The sequence below is a fragment of the Scatophagus argus genome, chromosome 3, assembly GCF_020382885.2.
Source record: "Scatophagus argus isolate fScaArg1 chromosome 3, fScaArg1.pri, whole genome shotgun sequence".
Classification (NCBI taxonomy): Eukaryota; Metazoa; Chordata; class Actinopteri; family Scatophagidae; genus Scatophagus; species Scatophagus argus.
The window spans coordinates 22622770-22649102 of record NC_058495.1 but is presented as its reverse complement, the minus strand read 5'-3'; the positions used below and the strand labels follow the sequence as shown (position 1 = coordinate 22649102).

Here is a 26333-nt window from a genome sequence, read left to right as displayed (position 1 = left end):
GCCTCCTCTGACATGAAGTGATGCAAGGCTTGGTACTCACTCTGGCTCGGGATTCCCTTTGGCTTCGCACGTCATGGGGAAGCTCTCGTCAAAAGGGAAGGCAATGAGAGAGCTGGGCGACTGAGCTGTGATGGTGGGCAGCTGCTCAACTGGGCAACAAACAAACAAGCATGAACATATGAGAACCAAAATACAGGCCTCCACAAAGAGCTCTATTCAGAAGTATCTCAAATTCAACATGATACTCCCATATTGCCTTTGTCAGGACATACACTGTATAGACAAAAGTATTTGAACTGGGAACTGGGGCACCATCAGGTGTCCCAATACTTTGGTCTATATAGTGTACCTGTGAAATCAACTCAAAAGTAATTTTTACTTCTTAGATTGAAGGATTTTAAGAAGGCTGAAGTGTTCAATACTTCATAAAAAACAAAACAAAACAGAATTTTCTCTGTAAGAGATGACACAGTTGTGACATGTGTTAAGCATGTAAAGAAAACAATGAGCTTTAACAGTGCTGTGTGACCAACTCTAAAGGGAAATGAGGGCATGCCATGAGTCCTAGAAGCCAGAATACCAGTGTTACAGAGTCATGACTGATGACACATGAGATTCAGATCCGACACATATGGCTGTAAGTAAAGCTGCTGCCGGGCTCAACAGCGATCCAGGAGATTATAGAAAGGGAGAGGATGTCACAAATACCAGCTACAATATGGCGTGAACTTACTGTTTACATGCCCCAAAACTATAAAATCCATGGCAGCAGGCAGGGGGAGAACAAACAGAACAAAAAAACAGTCAGCAGTTTGGAAATAATCCCTTCATGTCACGAGCATTTCTCAACCTTTCTGAACTAACATATTAGTAATGCAAACCACATGACTCGCTTAAAAACAGATTTTCTGACATCTCCAAGCTCAAAATGCTTTTGCCTTTCCTGAACTGCACTGTATCATGTCCTTCAAAAGACATTTCTGAATAATTCCAGAGAGAGGTTTGTTATGCGTTTCCAAGGCAACTGGGACACAGGCAGATCCATCACAAAAGAAACAAGAACAAGATTCGAACAAGATAATAGCTGTAAATATATTCCATTCACGGAATGCTTGATGACCATAACACTTCTCTATGGTGCGATTTATTCTCCTCTACATTATTCAGAAGTGCTTTTCTGATAAAAGCACTTCAAGTTAATACAAGGACAACTTTTCTGTAGACGAAACCCCTAATACATAACTTTTCCTTCTTTCTATACTTTACTGAATCCTCTGTATCTCTGTGACTGACTGTCTTCAAGTGGCTTATAGTGTGTGCAGTTAAGTATCCATTATGTGAAGTGTCAAAATTCAACCAATTCATACTTCGCACAGGAAGTATAAAACTGCAATTAAGTGGAATGATCTGATCTTTGCAGATTCACATATTCTTTACTAGAACCATTTGAGAGCCTAAAATCTGATTTTACTGTGCTGTTGAAAGTTGACTAAACTCATCTAATTTTTTGTTTCTAAACCAACATTAGCCAGTATTAGCAGGAATGAATTGTTTGGAAGTTTAAACTCTCTTTCTTTATTTCTCTTATATTTTATATATTTTATATGGTGGTCGAAGAGTCCTTGAACAAGATAGTAACCGATCGGTATGTTTGTGTGAATAATTATCATTTCTGATGAGCAGGTGGCACTTTGCATGGTGGTTTCTGCCAACTGTTCATGATTGCGTGAGTGAATACTGGCTTGTGCTGTAGAATGCTGTAGTGGTCTGTAGAGTAGAAAAGCATTAAGACAGGTTCACTTCATAGAACCTGTTTTTACTCAGGCTCGGTGAATTGAATTCAGATGGTTTCAAGTGTCCACACCTCATGAGCTGAGTGAGTTTATACAATAAGCTCAAAGGCAGTGAGGGAACTTTTTGCGTTTCACTCCTTACAAGCAATGGTTCAGTTCACCCACATTACAGAAGAAGAAGAAAACAGTTTTCTCACTTACATCTATCCTCATAGTTATGGTTTGATATACACAGATTTTATGATATTTTTCTCTGAGATTTATTTTAATGTGGACTAGTTCTTCGATAGACAATAATCTCTATTATTATTATTCAAGACCTCCACTTGAAGCAGTCGCTGAGACATATGCAAATCAGCACTCACCCTCCAGTGGGATGTCGATGGCTGCAGTTGTATGAAAGGCACAGATACAGGTGACCACGCCCATAATGGCGACCAAACCCGGGCTCCTCTGCAACCTCATGATTTCACGGTGCATCTCAGACGTCCACAGGAAACGAGTGCTCTCTTTTCTGCGTCCTCAGTTCATTTCTCTGGCACGCTGAAGAAGCGGTACCTGTGAAAGCAGCACAGACGGAGAAGGCCCCATGAATCCACCCACGTGCTGGCAGACGGAGGCAAAACCCCAAACACAACAAATCCCCCGTGACTGGGAGCCCGACTGCTCTCCGCTCAGCCAGGCATAACCAGACACATCGCACATTTTTATTTGCATCAAACAGAGACTCTGTTGTGCACTAGTTCAAATTTTGAAATATTCATATTAAAGCTTCCTATCATCCCCTTCCCCTGGGACTCAAATTGTTTTGTATTTTGATGTTTATGGAAGTGTGTAGTAAAAAAGTGTACTTTCCATGAGACAATGGAAACAAAAAATAAACAAATGACGGAGCCTGTCGATTTATTAATGCACGGCAGATGTTCAGCATTACTGGAAGAAAAGGCATTTACTGCAAAACTAAGCCAAGACTGAAATCAAAATTACCATTACCATGCAAGTTGAGATTCAGCCGATTTAATCACGGCACTGTTTTGATCTGTGCCTGCATGTTTCTGATAACAATGACTCAAAGAGATTAACAATGCAGCTACACATTTAGCCATTATTGCAGCAAATATTGCTGCCTGAGGGGTGTTAGGCATAAACTGCATACGTAGTTAACAGTCAGAGAGAGTACGCTGTCTGCACTCACACACTGACAGGCTGCACAGTACAGCACTGGATCATTTTCCTGTGTCTGGACCGTAATGAGCACATGATCGCCAGAGATTGCAGAAGAAGGAGGACTAATAAGAGCGATGTATGGGAATCTTAGTGTCTTTAGCAGGGCTCTGTTAGCCCTCTGGGGTGTCAGTTCGTTAGTCTTCCTCATGTTGGCCGTGACCCAGCTCAGTGGGTCATGGTGGAATAATTAGCTGAACAGCTAACACACACACCATAATAAAAGGAACAATAACCGCGCAGCATTAGAGCTTTACATTAAAATGAAATCATGAGGCAGTTGGTCTACAGGGATTTTTGTAGTGCTCATGTGAAACAGAACTGCATGCCAGGAGCATCACACCAATAAAAGTCCTATAGTTGTAATTATTGCATCAGTGCTGATTGGGCACCCAATTGATGTCAAAGGAGGCATGTGTGTGGTGACCAAGGCTTGAGCTGTAACGTAGGGCTGGGCGAGTCACAACATGTCATTTCCAATTAAAATTTCAGCTTCTAAGGACTATGAAAACCAGATAATTGAGATAAAAAACGTACTATGCCGCATTCCATTGCTTAATGCACGTCTCATTTTCTCTTGTGGTATAAATCCAACACTAACATTACAATACAAGTTTTTTTTTTAAAGATTCAGTAAATGCATTTCCAAAGTCAATCAGTAATTGAGTTAAATAACTGTGATCTCAATACTGACCAAAAATAAACATGATCATGAATCACAAATGGCCTCCTATGAAGTGACTCGTCCGATTAGGTGCACAGTGTCTAGAAAAGAGCACACAGTTCACGTGGTGTTTGAATCTAACTCTTTACTAATCTCCTCTCTACCTTTACAACTCAATAGGAAACACTGGGGTCAAACTCCTGTCTAGGAGATGTAATTGAATAATCGACTGGGGAACAAAAGAGTCGATTTCATGCATTCGGTGCTGGTCTGAACTTTTCAACTGAGCCTCACGTTAATGGTATTAACTCCATCTGTGACTCAGTACTGGCCTTTCTGAAGCAACTCATGACCCCCCTGCCCCACCCACCTACAACATCGTCAACCAGGCTCAAGACTCTGAGTGTGCTATACATAATACACATCTGCCCCACTCAATCACAATTCAGGCCTATCGACTTGCTAAAGATCGGTGTCTTGGAGTTATAACTCATCCAGAAAATGCCTTCGGCTTTGCTTTGTTTCAGTCTTTCCCAGACATGGTGATTTATGTTGCTAAATGTAGATTAAAATTAAAAGGTAAGGGCTTTGCGCTAATTGGCTTGTGCTTTGTTGATAGAATTGGCCTGGTTAAGAGGAGAGTGAGGAGGGGTTACAATCCCCACAAGACAATGTGTTCTCATTGTGCTATTGTGCTGACCAAAGTTCTTAACCAACCTAACACCACTTTAGATGGATTACACTTTGTTCACACTGTGCTTGATTGTTTGCCTTCTGATTTAATTTGTTCTCCCCTCGTTAAACAGTTATTGAGAACCGGCTCGACCATCTGGTTGAGGGAGGTTCGCTCTGAGGGCTTAACTGCTGCGAGTTGTAATGTCTACATCGAAGTCTTAGGGTATGGCGCGTACTGGACCTGTATGATGCACACGAGAGGGGCCCCCTCAAGCTCGCCTGATTTACAGACTGCAGGCTGTTCTTAATCCCCGCCCCTCTCAGCAGTGATCACACCGGCCTGAGATTGATGAAGCTGGCAGGAGGTTAAAAGCTGCTCACTGTGGGAAGGCCAATACGAACCCTAACCTTACTTAGCCAAGGCTCAGAGGGGACAGAAGCTCTGCGGTGAAGGGGGGCACGGAGCGGGAAATGAAGCAATGTGGGCCAAGTGAAATCTGCCTCCATACTTGAAAGCTCCCTCTGAGTGGCAGATGTAGAGCACTCTGACAAACTTTCTCCTTGTCAACAACACCAAATCATTTTTGAATGTAGACCAATTTGATACAAAGGCTTCATAACCTAATTTTCCCCATCATCATTAATGTCTGCCACAACAGAAAAGTTGAACAGTTTTTACATTTCCAGATTTACCCAATCCTGACTGATGACCATTATTTTCTTCATTGCAGCTGATACTAATATATGAAATCTCTCTCTACGCTAAGCTTAAAGATCTTCTTAATCTTGTCAGTTGTCTTTAAATGCTGCAGCAACCACCATGAATTTTCCCTTTAAAATATCAAAAATATATGAGACGCATAACTTTACAGCAACAGTAATATTCTAGTTTTTTGCAGGGGGTGTTTATTTTCTTTCCAGGGCTTGAGTGTAATTGCTGGTGTCTGAGGGTGTAGGCGTTTGGTCTCTGGATGCTCTACAGAATGATGGTGCTTAAGGTGATAAATGTAGTTTGTGGTATTTTCCATCTTTGTTGGCACAGATTTTTGGCTTGCTTAATAGAATACATCACCCACAGGATCTGTATTATGTCGGACTTCCAAAGCTGTGCCCAGTTTGTGACTGTTTCGTCCAGTGAGAGGGCAAACTATAATGGTTTGTAGTCAAAGTATCATCACACCTCTGATGTCTGATGTCTTTCTAACAGTTCTTAACATTTTAGAGCTATTGGTTTCTGTGCCATGAAATCGTTTTCTCACAGGGAGTATTCATCTCTCTAACATCAGACTTTCTGATAACAAACCAATGGTGCAGTAATAATTTCAAAAAGGCCACATAACTGGTAAGAACCAACTTTATTTCTGAGTGATTTCTGAATGTGAAGAAAGAAAGTAACTTATCTGTGATAAATTTTTTATTTTACATTTCTGAATTCCCTCTGGTGAGCAGCCTTGATATTGTTTGCAGCTCTACTTCACTTCAGTGTTCTTGTACAGGAGTCTTTCAGCTTTCTTCAGACTGCTGCATAATGCGATCTGTCTGATCACCATGCTGCTGACTTTGGCACACGTCTGTGGTAGTGTTGGCAAGCTCTCTCTGTTTCTTGACTCTAATAGCTCGACCATCTGCTCTAATATTACACCTTAACTCTGATCCACACACACATATTCAAAACATGAAGGAAAAAAATAAACAAATGAAAGAAAAGAAAAAAAAAAGTACCACAGCAACAAGTTGTTTCCTCCAGCATTCTCCACACTTGTGGATGTGTTGTTTAGTAACGGGGTGGGGTCAAAGCGCTGCCATTCAGAGTTCACTACAGTAGGGTCTTGAGCTGGCACCATCTGCTTCTTTCTCACACAAAGACAACAGGCTGAGAAGTTTGGGCCTACTGTAGTTTAACATGCAAGCTTGTAATAGGATTAAGCAGATCCTCGTCTTGTCAGGCCGGATTAAAATATTCTCTTTGCTAAAGACCTGAGACAGGAAGACAGCAGCTCCACACTCTCCTCTCACAGTCCTGATAATGCCTCCTCTGATTCCCATTTGATCATTCACGAACAATTAAACGGCCGAGCTGATTAACACTAAGCGGCAATTGACTCGCTTTGCTTGTGATGTTTGTAATGCAGTTTTTTTCCGTCATCTTTTTTATTCTTTTTTTTGGTCCAATCAGTTACTCATTTAACTTGTAAATCTGACACTGGTTGCATCTCAGTGGAAAACAAAGCTTGTATAAAAGTTTTTTGTTTGTTTATTTAAATGTAGCAATTAATTTTCTTCTGTGTTCAGAGGTTTTGTTGTTCCTCTTTGCTCTTGTATTCTAACCTTTGGCAATGATTCACATGATCAGTAATCTGCTACAAGCTTAGCCGTGCGACTCATCTATTATTAAAACATTAATAGCATGAGAAAAAAACAGAAACAGATTAGGAAGTGGAAGCAATATTAGATAATATGCTTGTCTAATTGAGATTTGGTTCAATTTTCCCGCACTTCAGAATGCATGACAGTTCAATTATCACACCATTAATTTTTCAGGGGTCTGTAGCTTTAGCAGGATGAGCGGACTGGAGATGAGAGCTGGGCAGAGGAGTGGAGGAGGAAGAGAACGAGGAGGCGGGGGAGGCGGGTGGAGGAATGAGGAGAGGTTCTCAGGTGTGGAGGAATGAGGGACGGATGGAGAGTGATATAGAGTGCCTGCACTGATGAACTGCGGGGGTTTGTGACCTCTGCGTTCAATTTGATCTAATGAAGAATGACCCTCAGGACCCCATGTGAAATCTCCTCACCACAGAGACACAACACACATAACCTGCAGTGACCCCCGCAGAGCTTTGCACAGCAAGATGATCATGTGACCAGCTGAGATTGGACACCATGGAACAAGTGAATGTATGATGTAGGAAAGGATGTTGAAAAGGAAGAGAAAGCAGACTGAAGAGGTTTACAGCCTGCAGAAGTTTTCCTTTTGTCTGCGATAAGCATTTTTCTGAAAGCTTTCCATTTTTTCATGAACAAAGAGCATGAAGGATTTCCCTAGCCTCTAATTAGTTGCTCTTTTGAGTGTCTGAAAGCTGTTTGTCTCTGCAAAATATGAAATTCTGCTCAACATATCCAAGCAGAAATGCAGACTGTGTTGAACAAAACCTACACTAGCATCAGTATTTCTGCTTCAGATTATGACTTTTAATTCCAATCTGGTGCATAATTTATACGCTGAATGAAACCGCTTAGACTAATCACCAGAGTATGTCACACGACATGATAATAAATCATGTATGTGAATGTGCAGGCTAAAGCTACATAACAGATGCTGTCAGAGTCCTCACTTTGAACCTGTTAATATGTTTAAAGCAAAAGAAAAGATTTGAAAAAGTGCACTGCACCTGTGTGCATCACAGCTTACAGCTTCTTTTTTTTCATTTTCTCTCTGATCTGCTCTCTTTGAAGTCCCACAGGAGTGCCCCCTCGCCCAGGACAATAATCACATTAGTGTGTGATCCTCGCTGAGTAGCCGGCAGAGAGATGAATTCACAAGTTGGACTGCAGGGACTGGAATATTATTTTGTGAGAACTAACACAGCGTGCTCTCTCCACATTCATTCACTCCGTCTGACTGATGCTTGCAATTTCCCCAGACGAAACTGTGCCACAGCAAGACATGATCGATGGCTCTTATATCCCAAATCCTTACCTCCATCAAACCCCGAAGCAATTTATTTCTGCCAACAACCAAGAATTTCTGATGTCCCTACAGCACACACAGACCAGCAGCAGAACTGCATTTTTACTGAAATACCTTTGCTGCTTCATCCATTTTTAATCCCTGCAGGTGTTCAACATACATACAGTTAAAATTCAAAATTTTTTCTTGCGAAATGAGAGGCTCTCTGCCGACTGTAATTTAGCATTTGAATTTCCTGTTCTGTGCTCGAGTCGAGCATCTGGACAGCGTTACTTGGGTAAGCTGTTTGACAAAGCTGTCGGATGCGTGGCCCAGTTCCTGTGGCTCTCCATCACTTAACAGGGTCGGGCTGAGGTTTTGTTGAGACAAATCGAATGGAGTGAGCTAAATATTTTAAACATGACAAGGCGGAATCATCACAGACATAAGACCTGGAAAAGAAAAATCTCGAGAAGTCATTTAATCTTCTACTGAGTTCTTAAAAATGTGATACTCACACTGACTCAAAAGTTCAACTTGCATCAGCACTCAGCTGTCAGTTTGTGATGTACCTCACAAACTGACAGCTGTGTGACAGATGTGTAGCCAACACCGGTGCAGTCTAACAAGCCTGTAATGGGTAGATTATAATAAGTTTGAGCTGAAACTGTTTCAGAGACGTGTTGACTTAACTGTATGAACATTTTGGATGATGTGGTGCTAATAAACTGTGCACTGACAGGAGTTTCTAATGTTTTGTACATTCATATTATATCAGTGTGGCTAAAGCAACGATTCTCAAAGCCTTTCACACAAATTACAACTACAAATCCCAATTTAACCCAATTTTTAGATGTTTTATAACACCAAGTGTATGAAATCCATTTCCAAATTGTCATGCATTCTGTCATTATGTTACTTATGGATGGAAATCTAATGGAAATAAATGATTCCTAATTTTGCTGAGGATCCTCTGGATCTCCCTCAAGGACCCCTGAAGGTCCCTGAAACAACAAGGATAAAAAGCAGAAGCTTCTTTCTGTACAACACAATGCAGATCAACAGTATGCTCATTCAGTTGACTAAACACTTTTCAAAACAGTTTCAACACAAGCTGAATATTACAACCCTCATGAAGGGAAGATTTAGTTAGGTGTACCTAATAAACTGACAACTGAGTATATTTCACTCACTGTTTAATCTTAAAGCACATTTTTTTTGTCACCAAAGAAGACAGCAGAGGCAGGAAGTAGCATCATTCTTCTTCCACTCTGCTTCTTTGTGTTTTCATAAAAACGAAACGAAAATAAAACTAATAAAATTTTGCTCACTTTGTCTGCCACATTACAACCTGTCTTTATTCTCTTCAAGCAGAAAAACAATAAATGCTTTCTAAACAAATCAAAATAATCTGATAACACTGTCAAATACAGTAACTATACAGCACAAAACTCACGTAAGCTTATGAGACCTTCTGCATGACAACAGAATTTTTGTTAGAATCTCAATAAGTCTTGACTCATCTAGTGGAACAAAAAATAAGCTTTAATCTAGACTGAAGCCAGCTGGAGTATTTTGCATGTTCTCTTCTGTGATATTGGTAAAGTTCTCCTCATTCAGTATGCAGATTTATGGCTGCAAATACAACAGACAGTTGTTTAAACTCATACTTTTCACAACTGTCAACCCTCTGAGATGTGAATCAGACATCTTAGCAAATAGGGCAGAAACCTTTTCATTGTTGTAAAGTGCTGATTTTTCTAGGACAAATATTTGGATTTCAAAAGTAGTTTGTTCAGTTTTAGAGCTGATTTGGCTCTGCTCCATACTTTAATACTGTACTTAAGTGGCCTAGAACAAGGGAAATATTTCATGCTCACTGATAATAAAAGAATGACTAATTATCAATTAAAAAAACTGCAGAGGTACTTCTTTCTACAACATGCTACAGTGAGCAGTTTGCATGCTGAAGTGTGTCACATTTACAAAAAGCAAGAAAACAATCTAACGTAAATGTGGCAGTTCAACTCCTTCACAATGAGACTCAGAAGCCAGTGATTTCCGCTTTCGCTTTTATAGACAGAAAGTCGACTGAATGTCTCCTGCAAATAGAAAGACCAAAACATGCTTAACCCAAATCTGCTGCCCACAGCTTTATACACATCCCTAGATACTGCAGCATACTTACAAGAGTTTAATTCATTCTCTGCTCTGGTCCCCATGAGAGGTGCAACTATTCCAATCCAGGTAATCACATCCAAAAGAAAAGGAAACTATGAGTGATGTAAAACCAGATTTGCAGAAAAATGGAAAGTGCTAAGTCCGTTCTGTGTTGTGTCATACAGGCTGGAGACGGAGAGGAACAGAGGCACTGTAGCCACATATGTTGCCAAAGCCTCTAGCTTGGCAAAGACGCTCATTAAGCCACTGACAATCATTCCCACAAAGCCCGATCTAAAGGCTATTCACCCGGTGTGTACAAAGGAGAGTGGAGGAATGCGAGCTCCTTCTCAACCCCCCCCCCCCCTGCCCAAATTCAGCATCATTAAAGACGTCTGCTGTACCTGAGGGCTCAATGAAAGTGTTTATTTGCAATGATCAACTGAAGAAAAAATATGAACAGTAAGGTAGGGGGGAGATCACCTGCTGTGTGAAAATCTGTTAAGTTTTGCTCCTGCTGCAATCTTCCTCGGTCAGCCACTGACAATCTCCTTAATTGCTTACATTGCTGAAGAGTGTGGCCCAGCATTTAGTCCAGTACAGTCAGAGCTTTGAAGTGCGCTCCTCTCTTCCCATTTCAAAAAGATATTTGATGGAAAAATCAGTGACTCTGTGTTTATTTTGTTTTCAGTATGGTGCTAGAATCAAGTGGATCCCACTGTTCCACGCTGGTGAACAGGAGTCCTGAGTCCACGACAATACAGATGGACTGAAGTGGAGGCTGGGCGACATGTCAGGGGAAAGCTCAGAGCACAGACTTTACTGTGGCTGTCGATAAGAGCCTTCCACCAGCACCGGCACAAAAACCCCTGCAGTCTCACTCCCAAGACACATGAGGGGGAAGGGAGGAAACAGCACCAGTCTGGATGATGTATGGTGTGGACCCTCGTCTGAGACTTGGGCTTTAACCAGGAGAAAGGCAGAAAATGAAAGGGGGGAGGAGGGTCATGCTTGAATTATGCTGATGTGGGTCGTAACCGCGGTGAAAAACCAACCAAAGGCATGGCTGCTTCGACGGGAACTTGCAGCTCCAAATAACAAGGTTATTATCAGTCAGGCTTCACAAATGCTGACAGCTGGGGAAAGGCAGAGGTGAGATTCTGAGATCTTTTTAGGAGTGGATGGACACATTTAGTCATTTAGAATCTTGTTATGAGCAATTCGAAGAAATTCACTTAAATAATAATTTCCCACATCCATCCACAATCATCTTAATTTTACTTGCAGATGTAGCTTTCTTTGCTCTGTATTTGACTAAATGAACAAACTCAAGTGAACAGACGGACTTTTTTTTATTTTAATCTAGCTTGAGGGTTTAATTTAGCAAATAGGGTTTAAAAGGCAGACAGAGAACATGATGGTGAGGTGGGGGGTGGGGAGTGGGGTGCTGGTCTTTTCATGATGAGAGCAGCCAGCCAAAGTCAGTAACTGAGAACACTCACACGCCTCTGCAGCGCCAGCGCAAGGCTCTTAGAGCCCATAAGCACTCTTTGAGCTACAGCAGGATGGAGCTTCCATTATGGCCACACAAACAGAGGGAAGCCTTATGAACTTTGCACAAATGCTTAGTGCTCCGGGGCTGGACGGCTCTGGAAGCCAGGGGAGATGGGTAGGTACCGGGGCAGGCTGCCAGTTCCGAAAAGCTTAGTGTTCATGCACTCGGGCCAGACAAACCTGACATTGTCCTGGGCACTGCCCCGGGGAAAGCCTCTTCCCTTTTCTCTCCGCTGCTCTGGCTCATTCACACTTCCAGTTCAGTTGATTCACTGATTTGGACATGACTTACAGAGGCAAAAAGGCAAACATTTATTCACACTTTGAACCAATTGTTTAAACGCCATAAAGGAAGTCAGGGAGAAAGTGTAAGCAGAACGTGCAGCTCGGTAAACTCCCATAAATTCTACCGGCTTATTTTCTGCTGTCATCATGCTTCACTGGCACCTGATGTGTCATTTGTCACGTTTCAGAGGCTGATATGGTTTTGGAGCGCACACTCTGACTTCACATGGGTAGGACTCATTCAGAAATTCAATTTAAAATGAGATAATCCACTGTGCTCTAATCGCAAATGTTTACAACGTCCTTAATTTATGACACTTATCTCCCTCAAGCAGCAATCGCTAAATGTTATCTGACCACTACAAGATGGAGGTCTGCAGCCATATCGTGTCAGAGGAATTAAAAAAAATGCTCTCTTGACCTGCTGCCCCCCTTGGGCAAGACCAGACTGAGAGAAAAGCACAAGCAGCACCAGGCGCGTTCAAAAATAAAGCCATGCTGCTTCTATCTGCTTTGAGAGCAGAGGAAGAAAAATGCAGGCGGTTACACAGTGAGTTCATGGCCCCTCTAAAATCTTAAAATGCAGCGATTTGTTTCCAAAGCCTTCGCTCATGCAAAACCTAAAAATCTCCTTCAACCTGTCCATATGAGATAAATATTTAAGCATTAAAAGGAATTTTTATAAATGAGTTGAGGCAGAGCCATCAATAACCCTGAAGGACCCTCAGATTGCTGAGGTGGCGCAAAGACTGATTTTCACTTTATCCACCATTTGGCAAACATGCTGGCTACACACAGTGTGAGGCTTTTAATTGAACTTTGGGCACAAGGCCTATTACACCAAAACCGTCGTCTGTTACTCAGTCTGTCGAAAACGGTCATTAAGCCTCTAACCTGGCACTTGCAAAAAGAAGCGGAGAAACCTGCAACTGGCTGATATGTGCTGTATTTTTCTGAGCTCTGAATCGATATTTAAACCAATGCGTTTCTCTGTATGGCTTTCTGAGTTGTCATGGCAACAGGTGTCTCTATCTTCACATTGATCACTTGGGCATTGACGAACAGTTGTCCTGGGTTGATGCATTGTGGAACTGTTTACTGCAGCAGGCTACATGAGTGAATTTCATCACAAACTCTATCTGAACTCAGCAGGAGCCCAAGATGTGACTGGTACTGTTTACGACCTGCGACTGCAAATGAAAAACAGACAAAATTCCAGCAACAAAATTGCCCACATTTATGTTCAATTCTCCATTATCCACGGCACTTTAACAGTCTCCTCAATTATTTCCAGATCCGCACTGACAGCTGATTTATTCAGTGCGGCGCAGTACAGAGAAACTGATCCGTCAACAGATATCTAAAAACACATTAATCAACGACAACAAAAACATCAGAGGGGGTCTGCACACACTCTGTGTTTTATCTGAACTACAAAATATTTAATATTGTAACAGTGGGGTAGTTTTGAGAAGTGCCTGCAAGCAAGCGTTAAGTATTTCCAGGACTAGCAGAAGAGCACATTCGATAGAAGAGTGCGAAGGCAGAGCTGAATGGAGCCATGACAGGACAGTCAGAGCCTGAACCAGACCGCCATCCAGCTTTCTCAGCCAGACTGCCGGCCATCACAGCATCACAGATGGTGTGCTCAGTGATCATGGCAGCGACCAGGGGATCGCTAGTCCTGATTAGCACACCTACTGAACACAATGTGCACAACAACGTCTGTTCCATCTAAGACTGCACAACACCTACGGTAAGAGGAATAGTGCTACTTTTACAAACACGGAATTAAGCACACTTTTAACATTTAATTACTTTAACTTTTACACTTTTACAAGGTTACACTCGTCAAATCCAATTAAACACAGCTGTTTTCAGGATATCTGCCTGTCAGTAAAAGCGAGTCCTTGTCTGACACAATCCACACAAAAGTTCAACCTTTTGCAAGATTTTAATCTTCAATCTTCAAGCAGCAACTGTTCACTGTGACAGGAGTTTAAACTTTCTACATTTAACCAAAATTGTGTAACCCCATTTTTATTCAAGATTTGAAGTCAATGCAAATGTGTTAACCTGTTTCTAAAAAAAAAACTGAAGGAAGCAGCGAATTTATCCAGATCAAAGAGAACATGGACAAAAGCAGACTTGCTCTGGCTCTACTTTCAAATCTTCTCAAGTGTAGACAAGTTCAGATGAAGAGTCCACTTGGACCTCAATTTAATCATGTTTCCCTCAAGAATCAATAAGCTATTTCCCTCAGGTCACTTTTAGCAATGAAAAAGGCCTCTTCTCTACCGCTATTTGAAGTGTGTACACAGCTGACAGAGACTACAGAGGCAAACATAAGCTTGAAAATGAATTCATTAAGATAAATGCAGTGTCTCTTAGTAAAATGTGTAGGCATGGTAACCAGACTTGGCTTTGCTTTCAGATACACCCTGGACACACAGCCTTCCAAATGGTTGGAGGGATCAGCACACACATGTTGTGTGCAAACATACACACCCATGCCCAGACCTGGTTTCACAAATGCACACTCTAGCCTGAATCAAATCTCCTTCTCCCGAGAGGGCGGATCCGCTGTAATGTGATTGAAAGGTCCTGCAGGCAGGAAGCTAAGTCAGAAGATGATCGTCTCCATCAGTAGCAGCCCACCTGTCACAGAAAAGGGTTAATCAGGAAAGACACTAGTGATGTGTTCTCCTCAGTATTACTATGCCAACAAGTAGGATTAATTATTTCCAGAAAACAAGATTTTTTTCCACCTATAGTCCCATGACAAGGGAAAGCAGAGCAGATAATTTAGTTGCACACCCACTCATAATAAGCACTAAAGATCTAATAGCCTTTTAAGGAGTGGCCTGCTGGCCGCCTCTTCACACACATCTCGGGGTCAGCCCTTTAGGAGCACTGAGGCAGAGCAGCCTGTCGCGCTACACAGTTAATCCTGTGGTGGAAAAATGTCAGTGGGATCCGTCTCACATGGAAGCACAGCAAGAGATGAGGAGGAAGACCAATATATGAGACAAATTAAAGGTGTGTGTGTGTGTGTATTTGTGGTGGGGTCGAGGCCAAGGCCTTGTCTGTCTGTGTTTTTACACAGACATGCTTGTCAATAGGCTGACTGCACAACTTTTCAAGCTTCATCCTCTGGGCCATTCACTGAGTACATACAAAGAACACTGGTAGCTCTACTTAAGTGTGTGTGTGTGTGTGTGTGTGTGTGTGTGTGGGCTGACAATGTTACTTTGCCTTAGCAACACTAAGAAATCCTCGATTCTCCAATATTTATCCCAAAATGCATTCATTTAGGAGAGAATGCTGTTCAACAGTAGCACATAATTTGCACACAGTGCTGGGAAACCTGTAGCCATATTATTCTCAGAGCCTCTCTTGATAGCCAATTAGCTCATGTCAGGTGTAGTAGCCCACAGGCACATTTCTATAAAGTACACCAGGAACCTTACTACAATGCAAACATCGCTTCAGGCTCAACTTGATGGATTGTGCTTATCAGTGTCTGGTTATAATTTTATTCTACATATGTTCCATGAAAATCAAGCACAGCACGGGACGCTTAGGGCTCAGGGTAGCAGTGGCTTATAAAACCTAAAATCAGTATAAGGTATTCAATGTCTCTGGAGGGGTCTGTTGAGGAAGTGCAGGAACCTGACATTTGCCTACAACCTCATGAATGCCACAGACAGGTTAATAAATTACAGAAGAGTACCTGAGAAATTTATGGATGAGCATAAAGCAGCACCTGGTGACTTGTTGTAAAATATTTACCATTTTCTCATAACGCTGGCTGACCAAAAAAGAAAATGACTGGTTTCCATTATTGTTTTACTTTTTATGTGTGTCAGTGGTACAAGTACAATGATTTAACTGTGAAAGAAATCATAAAGGAAGCACGGGACAATGGAGGTATGCTGAAATACCTAACCAACATAAAACCCTTGCGACAGATGTGATCTGTCTCACCAAATCAAGAGCTTAAAGCTCTCAGTGTTTCTAAGAGCTGGTGCCACTTGAAAGGATGCTCGAACAAATGAAACAAATGCCTGCTTCAAACTGAAACACGAGGCACACCCAGAAAGTTATCTTTTCATGACTTGAAAGGACACATGGGGCATTAAAAAATCCAGTGAATGGGGCTTTTAGAGTTGGCGCCTTTGTCAGGCTAACATCAAAAGCTCTGTCTGAAGACAGAATATAGCTTTGTGTCCTCTGTGTGTGGGTTGATGCTGCTGTTTGTTGTGCCAAAAGTCACATAGAGGAGAACTAACTGCTGTATTTTCTTCACATACTGATATTTATTATCATGCCTATTTGTAAATTTGCCCATTTGACAGTTATTTTTTTTTTTCAATCCAGCTTGAGAATTACAGTATAAAGATTGTTTTGAACTAAATGTCCCTGCACATCCAAACAGTGTGGTGTTTACTGATGCAGGAAGACACTGTCAAGTGCAGTGCAGAGTAAAAGTGCTCTTCTTGCAGCAAGGACAGCTCAGATGATGAGGGGGTGCAAACATGGCAGAAGCAATTTAAAAGATATTAAAAATACAGGAAAATACATTTTGTTGCAAAAGTTTTCACCCAGTTTTCCCTTTAAAACATACAAACTACTGTTTTGTTTTTTATTTGTTTTTTTCCCGCAATATCCAAAAACATTTTATTGAATAAAATATTATAAAATAATTATTTGATGGTTTGTAGTAAGCCCTATACCCCAACCCACAGACAAATATAACTGATGACCCCTAGATAATTATAACACCCCTCTGTAGGCCAATCAATATAATTTGTCCAGACTGGTAGAGTCTTTAAGTGGTGACAGTGGCTGCAGTTCTCTGGTTTCCATCTTGCATTCATTTTGTTCCAGCAGGTTTTGAGAATTCAAATCATACAAAAAGCTATGAAGTCTGAAGCCAAGTAAAATGTGCACTGAGTTTTATTATATGCATAAGGGGTTAAGCTGTGTGGGGTTGAGAGGTAAAAGCTCTATACTTCAAATGAGCAAAGAGGGAGTTAATTCAGGTCTCAAGAGCTATCAAGTGGTTTGAGCAAAAGCAAATTGGCACCCTCAGATCCTCGGTATATGTCCAGGCACTGATGCAGCAGCATCATTTAGTCATGCTGCGGTCCAGAGCCTGCACTCAAATCGAATTTGCTTAATCATAAAATCGAACCTACAACAGGACTGAGTGAGGGAAGAAAATGGAGATAAAAATCATTAGTGTTGGCACTCTATTTGTATCTATAGACCTGGGAAAAAAGGTGTGTTGTAATCATGGAGGTTATTTCAAATACTGGTGGAATATAGATTTGTTTTGTGGTTTAAACCACATCCTAATAACAGGTTGGCCCACAGAGAGCCCTGCACGCAACTGACCTCCTGGTAGCTCCATGTGGTGGCCGGCTAATCAGGTTAACTGATGATTGAACACACAGCGTTGTAAGCTGCACAGCAAGCTATCCAAAGGCAAATAACACAAAGAGGTCTTTTGGACCATAAGGTACCAGCAACCTCAATGCCATTACTTCTTTTGATGTGCACGTCAACAAATAAAAAGCAATGTCAATTATGTGATGGTGAAGATGTAGTGTACACTCAGTATTACGTAAGAAAAGAACTTAGGGACAATGAAAACAAGGATGGGTAATCAAAAAGGATGTAGCATTGACTCAGTAATGGTACATTGCTGTTTCTTTTTTTTGACAACAGCATCCCATTTGTTCATGGCAACATGCTTAAACATTTGATCAAACTGGTCTAAAGAATCCTTTAAACAGCAGCAGTGGGAAACTTGTGCACTATTGACTTATACAGACTTACACGGATTTATTAGGATTTATTTTGAATAGCAAAACGTTTGGTTGAATGAGGAATAAAAAGTATAAACTCGGGATGGGATCGATCAAATTTTCATGTTACTGATACCAATATCTCAACTCATTATTTCTACATACACTGTGTTGCCCAGTTTTCAAATCTGTACATCTCTATACTTATTGCCAGTGAAATCGTATTTATTATCTAAGGTAACATGAGGACAGGGATTACTGTGGCAGTGAAACAAAGTGGGCTGTCGGCCGTGACAGAATGACTGTAAGTGATAGTGGAAATTTGACACACCTGAGCACAAATGTTGACTGGTGTGCGTAATTAATGTTTTGAACTGCACTGCTCTGGAGAAGACATGACAGAATCAGTCCTGTGAAGTGAATCAAGTCTGTTAAAGTGTCACTGACAGCTTGTCACTCTGTTCTCCCTGTATTGCACAGTCCATTTACACTAATGCTTATCATGTACTCTCTATCAAAACATCAATAGCACTGTTGAGTGTGTAGTCTTGAGAGGTTCCATCTCGTCCACTGAGTAGTTCAATAATGTCAATCCAATGTTTGACTGCTTGAAACAGCTGTGGGTTTTGGATCATGAAATGACATATTGAAAACGGAGTTAGGAGAAAAGTTTGATGTGCTCTGTTGGCTAATCATTCAAAGTGGTCGATACAACACTGAACCTGTTCCCCATGTTGACCAGAATGTCACTCAAGAAATACCTTTTGAGCAGCTGACATATTATCAATTCAAAAGGGTCCGGAGGCTGGAGCTTGGCTCTGCAGATGCCTTCCGGCACCCATGCAGATAAGGAGTAATTACTTTCCCAAGTAATCACTAAACCCTGCCTGCCCTTCATTTGTTTGCTTGCAGAAAGTTTCTCCAATACGAACCTTGTTGTTGCCAGCATTTACGTAAGGGAGCACATAGTTACTGGAATTCAATATTACCCACTGGAATGCCCAACAGTTTCAATGACAGCACCTGTGCTATCGGTCACTTAATTGCTTCTTTTCTCCCTTCAACAACAAGTCCACAAAATCTATGACTATACAGATGTGTGGGCAGTTATAGTAACAAAACCGCACAATAACTTTTAATAGATTTCTCAAATGTCACTGTCCGCTCTCAGTTCCAAACAGTGGTTTCAGTGACTGCACTCATTGTGAAGAAAAGAAACCTCAATGTTTCATGTGACATAACATGCTTGCATGCATCCTCAAAAAAAGAAAATAGGGGGATCAGATGGCCTGTTCCCCAGGAAACTAGCGGCCTTGTTGTCATATTTGTCATGTTCCGTAATGTGTCTGGCTTTTTTCATGCAGTCTCCAGCCACAGCCACCATTAGGGAGGACTATGGCATGTCGTGACATGGGAACCCTTATAAACGTGTTAAGAGCCGGAGGCATTAGCATTTTGGACGCTCCTGAATAGAGCCATTTGTTCCTCTTCCTGTGCCTCCCTGAAAGACTCTATTAAAGGGAGGTTTAGGAATTGCTCTGTTTTGGACATAGTGAAGTTGGGACAGAATTAAGGGAACTCTTGACAGTAGATTTTCCTAGAAAACATTTTGTTTTTATTCATTAACTATGTACAATTCTTGACTTTTTAAATTATATGAATGTAGTAGACACATAACACTGCCACTGATAAAATTAAAAGATATAGTAAAAAATATCCACCCCTATTCTGTAAAAATATTAACAAAGTTTCTATTAACATTGACATGATTTTGCTGCCAGTTAAAGCTTGAAAGATGATGGGTAATTATCCATCAATCTGAACCAATATACCATGCACAGCTAGCTGCTAGGCTAATTTATGTATGTATGTAAAATGCTAAAGCCTAAAACTAATAATGATGACTAGCAAAAAAACAAAACAATTAATTTGTCTATGAACCTTCACAGTTATTGCTGAGCCAAACTGCATAATTTCAGAAACAGAAAAGAAAGGTGTTGCAGCTTCTTATGTAAGTGAAGCCCCTGAATTGAATCAAATCAAAATCGTATTGTTTCAGATGTCACACAGATTGTGACATCAGTAAATATTGTATAGATGTCCAAAAAAATCAATGAATCTTATCATGATGAAATTTATGCTTTACACCTTTAACAGATACAAATGCTGTATGTAAATATTTTTGGCCTAGTAGAGGGTTACTGGACATAAATAGTCCCAATTTACACAATGATAAAAGAGATAAAGACTATTCGAGCCTTGTTGCTTTTAAGGAAGATGGTGATAAAATCAAGCAGAATTCTTTTCTGCTGTTGGCTCTACTAATGAAGGCTTTGATGGATCTCTGGATCCGTCTCATGCTGAGGTCACAGCAAGCTCTCTGGTCAGTCCGAGGGAGGTCCTTCTGTCTGACATCCTAGCTTTCATCTCAAAGCCTTGAACAGTTTATGTGTTACATTTAGAATGCCTACATCATCCATAATGCATATTCCCCAGCCCTGCCTAATGATGACCAGTGGTTGCTACACAGCACCTTAGCAACGTGTGCAAACCTCTCCGTTGTATTCTCTATCACCAATTGTCTGCAGTGCTTGAGTGCTCAGCTACCAATCCAGAATGAGGTTATTGAAAAACAGAATTGATCAAAATGCAAGTGAACTGGAAAGAGTATAACTATCCAACAAGCAGTACATTTAGTTCTGAGGATGTTTTGGGATGAAATTTGTATTTGTTTTTTTTCTATTTTACGAGAAGATTCAATACTAATTGATGTGATGCACAGACGTATGGAGCTAAAAGTCGGGAAGATAAAGAATTTATTCCTGTAGAACAACCTTCTACCTATATTCCACTTCCATAATAAAACATTTTTCAATCTGCATTCGGAAATAGCAAAACTAACAAAGACGTGTACAGAGATCAAACAGCAACAAAACACCTTCTGATAATTTGACTGCAGTATTTTGTTTTGTATTTGGTTTAGCTATTTCCTAAAAAAAAAAAAAAAAAAAAAGCTAATGAGATTACCCTTATTGGTCAGGAATCAAAGGCAGCATGATTTAAACAAAAAAATCAGAGCCAAGCTGAAATACCAGAGGGCTGATATCATTGAAATATATTGGCTTAACAAAGACAGATTGGTATCACAACAGATGTGAGTTGGAAGAGCAGCATATCAGAGATGAGAGGATGAAAAATAAGTTTATTCGTCAGCAGTATAACACCCTATTCTACCCTATTTTCATCAGTAGTAATGGTCCCTATACAAGTCCAGCTTTGGTCAGACAGCCACCAAAAAGCAGCAATGAGGATCCCAGCCTCTGCTCCATATGGGGGATTGATCGCATGCAATATGAGTATTGATCGACATCAGGTAGGACAGTGCACAGCCACTGGGCTAATCATTATCAATGATGCCCTATTTTCCAGAATCAAACTGGATGTATATGTTTAATTATAAATGTTTATTATCTTTATAATGTTTAATTATAAATCACGCATTATCTGAATGCAAAATCCTGACAACCAACCAAAATCAAACAGAAAAAATAATACTACCTTTCTGCAACCTATTTGGTTAAGTGGCTTACACAGGATGGTATAACATATGAGACTATTACAAAACGTACAGTCTCTGCCATGACATCAATTAACCAGCCTGTTCAGTGGCAAGGGCAACAGGGGACCACACTGATTTAATTCTGCCTGTGATATACAGTTAATTCACCGCAAGCTCTCATGGGCACACACAGAAAGCTTATCGATTTGTGAAGTGTACATTTGGAGGAGGCAATGACTGTACAGAAAAACAAGGGAAAAGGCCAAGCACAGTGTCTGCAGGCTCTTCTGCAAAGAGTTCATTTGAATGGCTGAAAATCCATACTGCCACCACAAAAACAACAGAAAGGTTAGTCTATGTCTGCTTTTGCATGTAATTGGAAAAAAATCGCCATGTAAAGCTTTTCACCATGACTGAAGAAATAAACAAACTTGATGAATGTGCCTTGTCATGACCCTGTATTGATTTTCAAATATTGCATTTAACACTTTCTTGAGAAATAGAGGTGATAAATCTTCATTTTCCTGAAATATGCACGCAGACATATACTACCCCACCTTTTGATGCTGGATTTATTTTTACCATCTGAAGAAGCTTATGTGGTTATTTAATATCTTAAAATGCCATTAGAAGTCCAGGGATAGCATATCCATAGCACATCAATTTTAGCAGCCCCATCCCCCAGTTTAACACTGCCACCACTGTTTTCCCCCCTCAGCTCCTCCCTTCTCAATATTGAAACAAGTAAACAACGCCATCTTATCCAGCTTAAATAAAGATAAACGAGGACAAACTCTCTAATTAGTCTCCTTCGATGATTCGGGGGTGGTTGAAAGAGGACGTCACACACTTGTGGTGCCTCTTTGCTACAAAAGCCTTCTACGGCCTGCATCTTGCTCTGAAGCAGGAACAGGGACAGTGAATTCATCTCTTTTGAATTAATTCTTGTGTTCACACCCTCAAGTCTCTGAGCCTTCTGAATGTGCCGAGGCAGCAGAATAGGGACAACCATTAGTGTCTACAGCAGTACAGCTCTAATGATGATGGCTGTGGACTTGCTGTGCTATGCATTCTGGGCACCAGAGCTCCTGGCTCTGGTCAGACTGGGAAGGATTCCCCAACATGCCCTTCTGTAGATAGTAGCCTTGCTGTGTTTACAATGTAGGAACCAAATGGCTCAGAACAGCATCCCTTTTATGCACTGAAGCACATACAGCTTCAATCAATGATTTTTTTTCTGTTTTACTCTCTCTCTCTCTTTAATGTGAATGTTTTACACTGCTGTTGAAGTCCTTTTATCTTCTGTGATAAATGTAAGCAGTCTGCGCAAAGAGAAAGCATCTACAAATTAACCCTGAATTCACATGCTCCTCAGATGTTTGGGAAGATGTTCCAACTCTGGTGTGCTTGTGAGCTTTCCAGTTGTAATGTGGGAACCACATGGATACTACAAAGAAAATATGCTGTATTTTATTGGTCACAGTGTTTAAACAACATGTTGAATGCTGACTAAAGCTCGTCCCATAAGTATCATAGCAGTCCTGAACACCATTAAAATATTGCTTTACTTGACCTTTCGAAAGGGTTGATTCTAAAAAAGAAATATTTTTCAGACTAATCTAGGTGACTGTATGTGGATGGCAAGTAAAGGTTATAACTTAAAACCATATTACCAATTTTACTAAGTTGCGTGAATGCATAACGTGACATGCAAAAAGGTAAATAAAGTTATTAACTATCAATCAAACATTAAAAATGATTTCAAAACCATCAAGTCTTGCGCCAAAATTTCAGCAAAGTTCCTGAGTTCTTGTTGTTGTTCCGACTTGAGGGAGTGTTGTACATTAATCCCAAAGCGAGTGCAATTTACTGACAGCGACATGGAAGCTATGGCATCAGTTTAATGGTCCCACCTCCTGCTTTCATGCAGCAGCAGGAAACTGGAGACACACAGACTTATAAATCAGACACTATGTTGGGGGAAGAACCATGTTGATACCATTTTCACCACTTACTGAGTAAAACAAATCCCCCTTCTGGATCCTGTTGAAACCAGTGTGGGGTCTTTTCAGGCTGAGCATCATAATAGATTTTCCCAACTAGAGCTATGCTCATGGTTGGCTTGATCAGAACTGACCCCCATTTCACAAGCCACAGAAAAGGGACAGACAGACGTGACTCCACTGGCAATACACACACTCCCAGCAACACTTCAATCCTCCAGCTACATATAATATGAATCACCTCACAGACAGTCTCCATACAATGGATTAATATCCATTACTCACACCACACATTCAGTGTTTTTCCATCTCTTCAGCATAGTCACCATGCGCTCATAACAGATAGACTATTTTATCCTTTTTTTGACCAATTCTTTCACTCGCAGCTGCTCGACCATCTGCTTTAGATAACCATGTAGAGAATTTAGATTACAGCTCAAGCCAGCCAGGGTCACTGTATATAACTAAGACTGATATTTAAAAAAGTCAATCAACTGGTCACATAAACAGTTTCAAGTTAAAAAGATGTTTTTGAAATTTGATTTGTGAGCATTGTGACAGTGACTGACAACAGAAACATATCTGAATAATGCGCCGGAATAGTACAGGTTTTAGTAGTACACATTGTGTGTATAAAATGCTATCACAGAAAAAGTGCAGCTTCCCTGTAGTACTTTACATGTCCCTGATGTGGCAGATCAAAACACCACTGCTGTGATTGCTCGAAAATCCTCCTCTCCTCACTGTGATGCTAACATGTCTCTGTCAACTTACAAAGTGAGCATCAGTCTCTCTTTGTGAAGTAAAGACACACTCCCACACACACAGGGGAAGACTATTCTCTGTCTGAATAGTTCTTTACAATGTGGTCGCGTAGCGAATGAGACGAAGGCTGTTGTTTACTTCGTGACTGAGATAGCTGACCCAACTCAAAGGAGGAGCAGCTTCTCTCTAAACAGGGTTGAAAATGAGGGCTGGGTGTGGAAGAAAAGACTGTCCACTGTTGCAAAAATCTGCATGAAAGGTCTTTGAGAGCCAGCAAAGTATGTCCATGCTCACTGCAAGGAATGTAGTCTGTTCTATTATGAACAGGGGAAGTGCCTGCCAGTGGACTGCCCTTCATAGAATGGCACAATGCACAGGGTTAATAGCGCTGCTTCTACATTCGACATTCGACATGGTCCGATAGAGGAAGACCTGCCTGTAACCTTCACAGTCTCCACACCTCTTCCACTGGTGAACCACAGGAAGTAGCATAGCCATCTGTAACTTTGGTTTGGCTGGAAATGGGGAACCAGGGACTGCTTAGTGCTCAGGGACATGATCCAAATGTTTTACCAGCAGGTGAGTTACACCACACAGTGGAGCCAAGGGGCCTATACAAACACCAGTTCAACTACAAGACAAGGATAGGCACCCTGGGGGAATCAGACTTGTGGACAGACTTTCACAAGGCCATGTTGGCCAGTACTATACCCACTTCACACTCTGAAAAGGGTAATCACAAATCCATGACACACGGTGCAAACTGTGCCTCAGCTGGTGCAAGTCGCTGTTAGAAAGGGATTACTGAGGTGTAAAATGGTTTAAAAAAACAGGAGGTATGAATTTGTTATCTATAGTGGAGGGAAGGCACACGTGAATTCATCAGCTGTCAGAAAACTGACAGACCTCAAGGCTAATGGTGTCTATTATATGTGCTTTCTGAGGTGATCTCTGCCAACATGCTGTGTCAAACTGTCATCCAATGAGCACCATGGCCCCTGAAATTATCATGACCCCTGCAGAGCTGGCACTCTCTTGGTCCTCTATTTTTGTAAGGTGGATAAATCACAGAAGTGACATCAGCATGACCTGAAAGAACTTTGCAATAACAAATGAATTTTTCAAGTGAAAACATGTGCTAAACAGGTGTTAGTCTCCCTTTTAGTGACACTGGAGCTACGCATGGTGGTACTGAGACCCATTTTAGTGTAGGAGCATATGTTGTGAGAAGACATGTCAATCTGCATTACATGTCAATCTGCAATGCGGTCTCAAAGGAGCCCCATGTTATATAGTGACGGAGCTCTGTTCTAAAAATGTAAGCAAAATGGTTAAAATTCAAAAGAAACACCACAATTTCTCAGAGTTTAATTTTCTCTCCAATGTGAAGAACCCTTTCATTTCTTTACTGCAATTAATTCATGAGAAAAGTCATCGCGCATGACTGACTAGAATTTAATCTGCAGTTTTGAGAGAATTTGCGAGACACAAGTGGTCTGTGTCTGGTGTGTAGCTATAGCACACTATGAAACAAAGTTAGACTGCGCTTTCAACAAATAATAATCCTGCTTCTGTTATCATACTTGTGGCAGATGCAAGAGAATTAGAGGAAAAGCCACCGACAAAACTCTGTCACTCTCTCAAGAAAATAAATCATGACGGCATAAAGTCAATTTAAATGCTAATGTAAAGGCAGCTGTGACATAGAGGTTGGAGAAGCGGCTTGTGATCGGAAGGTTGCTGGTTTGATTCCCCCAGTGGACGGGCAGGAAAAAGTTGGGTGTGGTGGAGTGATTAATGCAAAAGAATGCCCCCATTAGCTGGCTGATGTGTGCTTGAGCAAGGTGCTCCCTGGGTGCCTGATAGTTGCAGCCCACTGCTCCTGTGTGTTTCACTGCACGTAATTTGCTGGGTGCTGATGTGTGGTCGACTAAGGATGGGTTAAATTCAGTTTGTATATGTAAAAATATATATACTACCAATAAAGCAATTCTTCTTTTTCTTCTAAAATGTAAAGGTTTAAGACAACAAGCTTTCAAATGTACCGTATCTCAATGAGATGTGGTGCTGAAGTTGAAGATGTCCTTACCGAAAGATGACGCACTGCCTCCGGCTTATAACACACCACATGAAGCCGGAAGGGTCAGCAAAAAGCCACACTACGTGTCACA

General features: G+C 41.0%; 1 protein-coding gene across 7 annotated transcripts in view; it reads right to left on the bottom strand.

The window, feature by feature from the left end:
• The window catches only part of chl1b (cell adhesion molecule L1-like b), a 60980-nt gene that overhangs the window by 23734 nt on the left and 10913 nt on the right, over positions 1-26333 (bottom strand). For 4 of the 7 annotated variants that reach the window (XM_046384784.1, XM_046384790.1, XM_046384788.1 and 1 more), the window contains 3 exons: positions 2159-2351; positions 734-751; positions 41-149 (listed from right to left, as the gene is read on the bottom strand). In XM_046384784.1, coding sequence (XP_046240740.1) covers positions 41-149; positions 734-751; positions 2159-2273 — 242 coding nt within the window. In that variant the 5' untranslated portion in view covers positions 2274-2351. Of the gene's footprint in view, positions 1-40; positions 150-733; positions 752-2158; positions 2352-10211; positions 10462-26333 lie in introns of those variants that run through there. The other 3 variants (XM_046384787.1, XM_046384789.1, XM_046384785.1) reach the window with 2 other exon arrangements.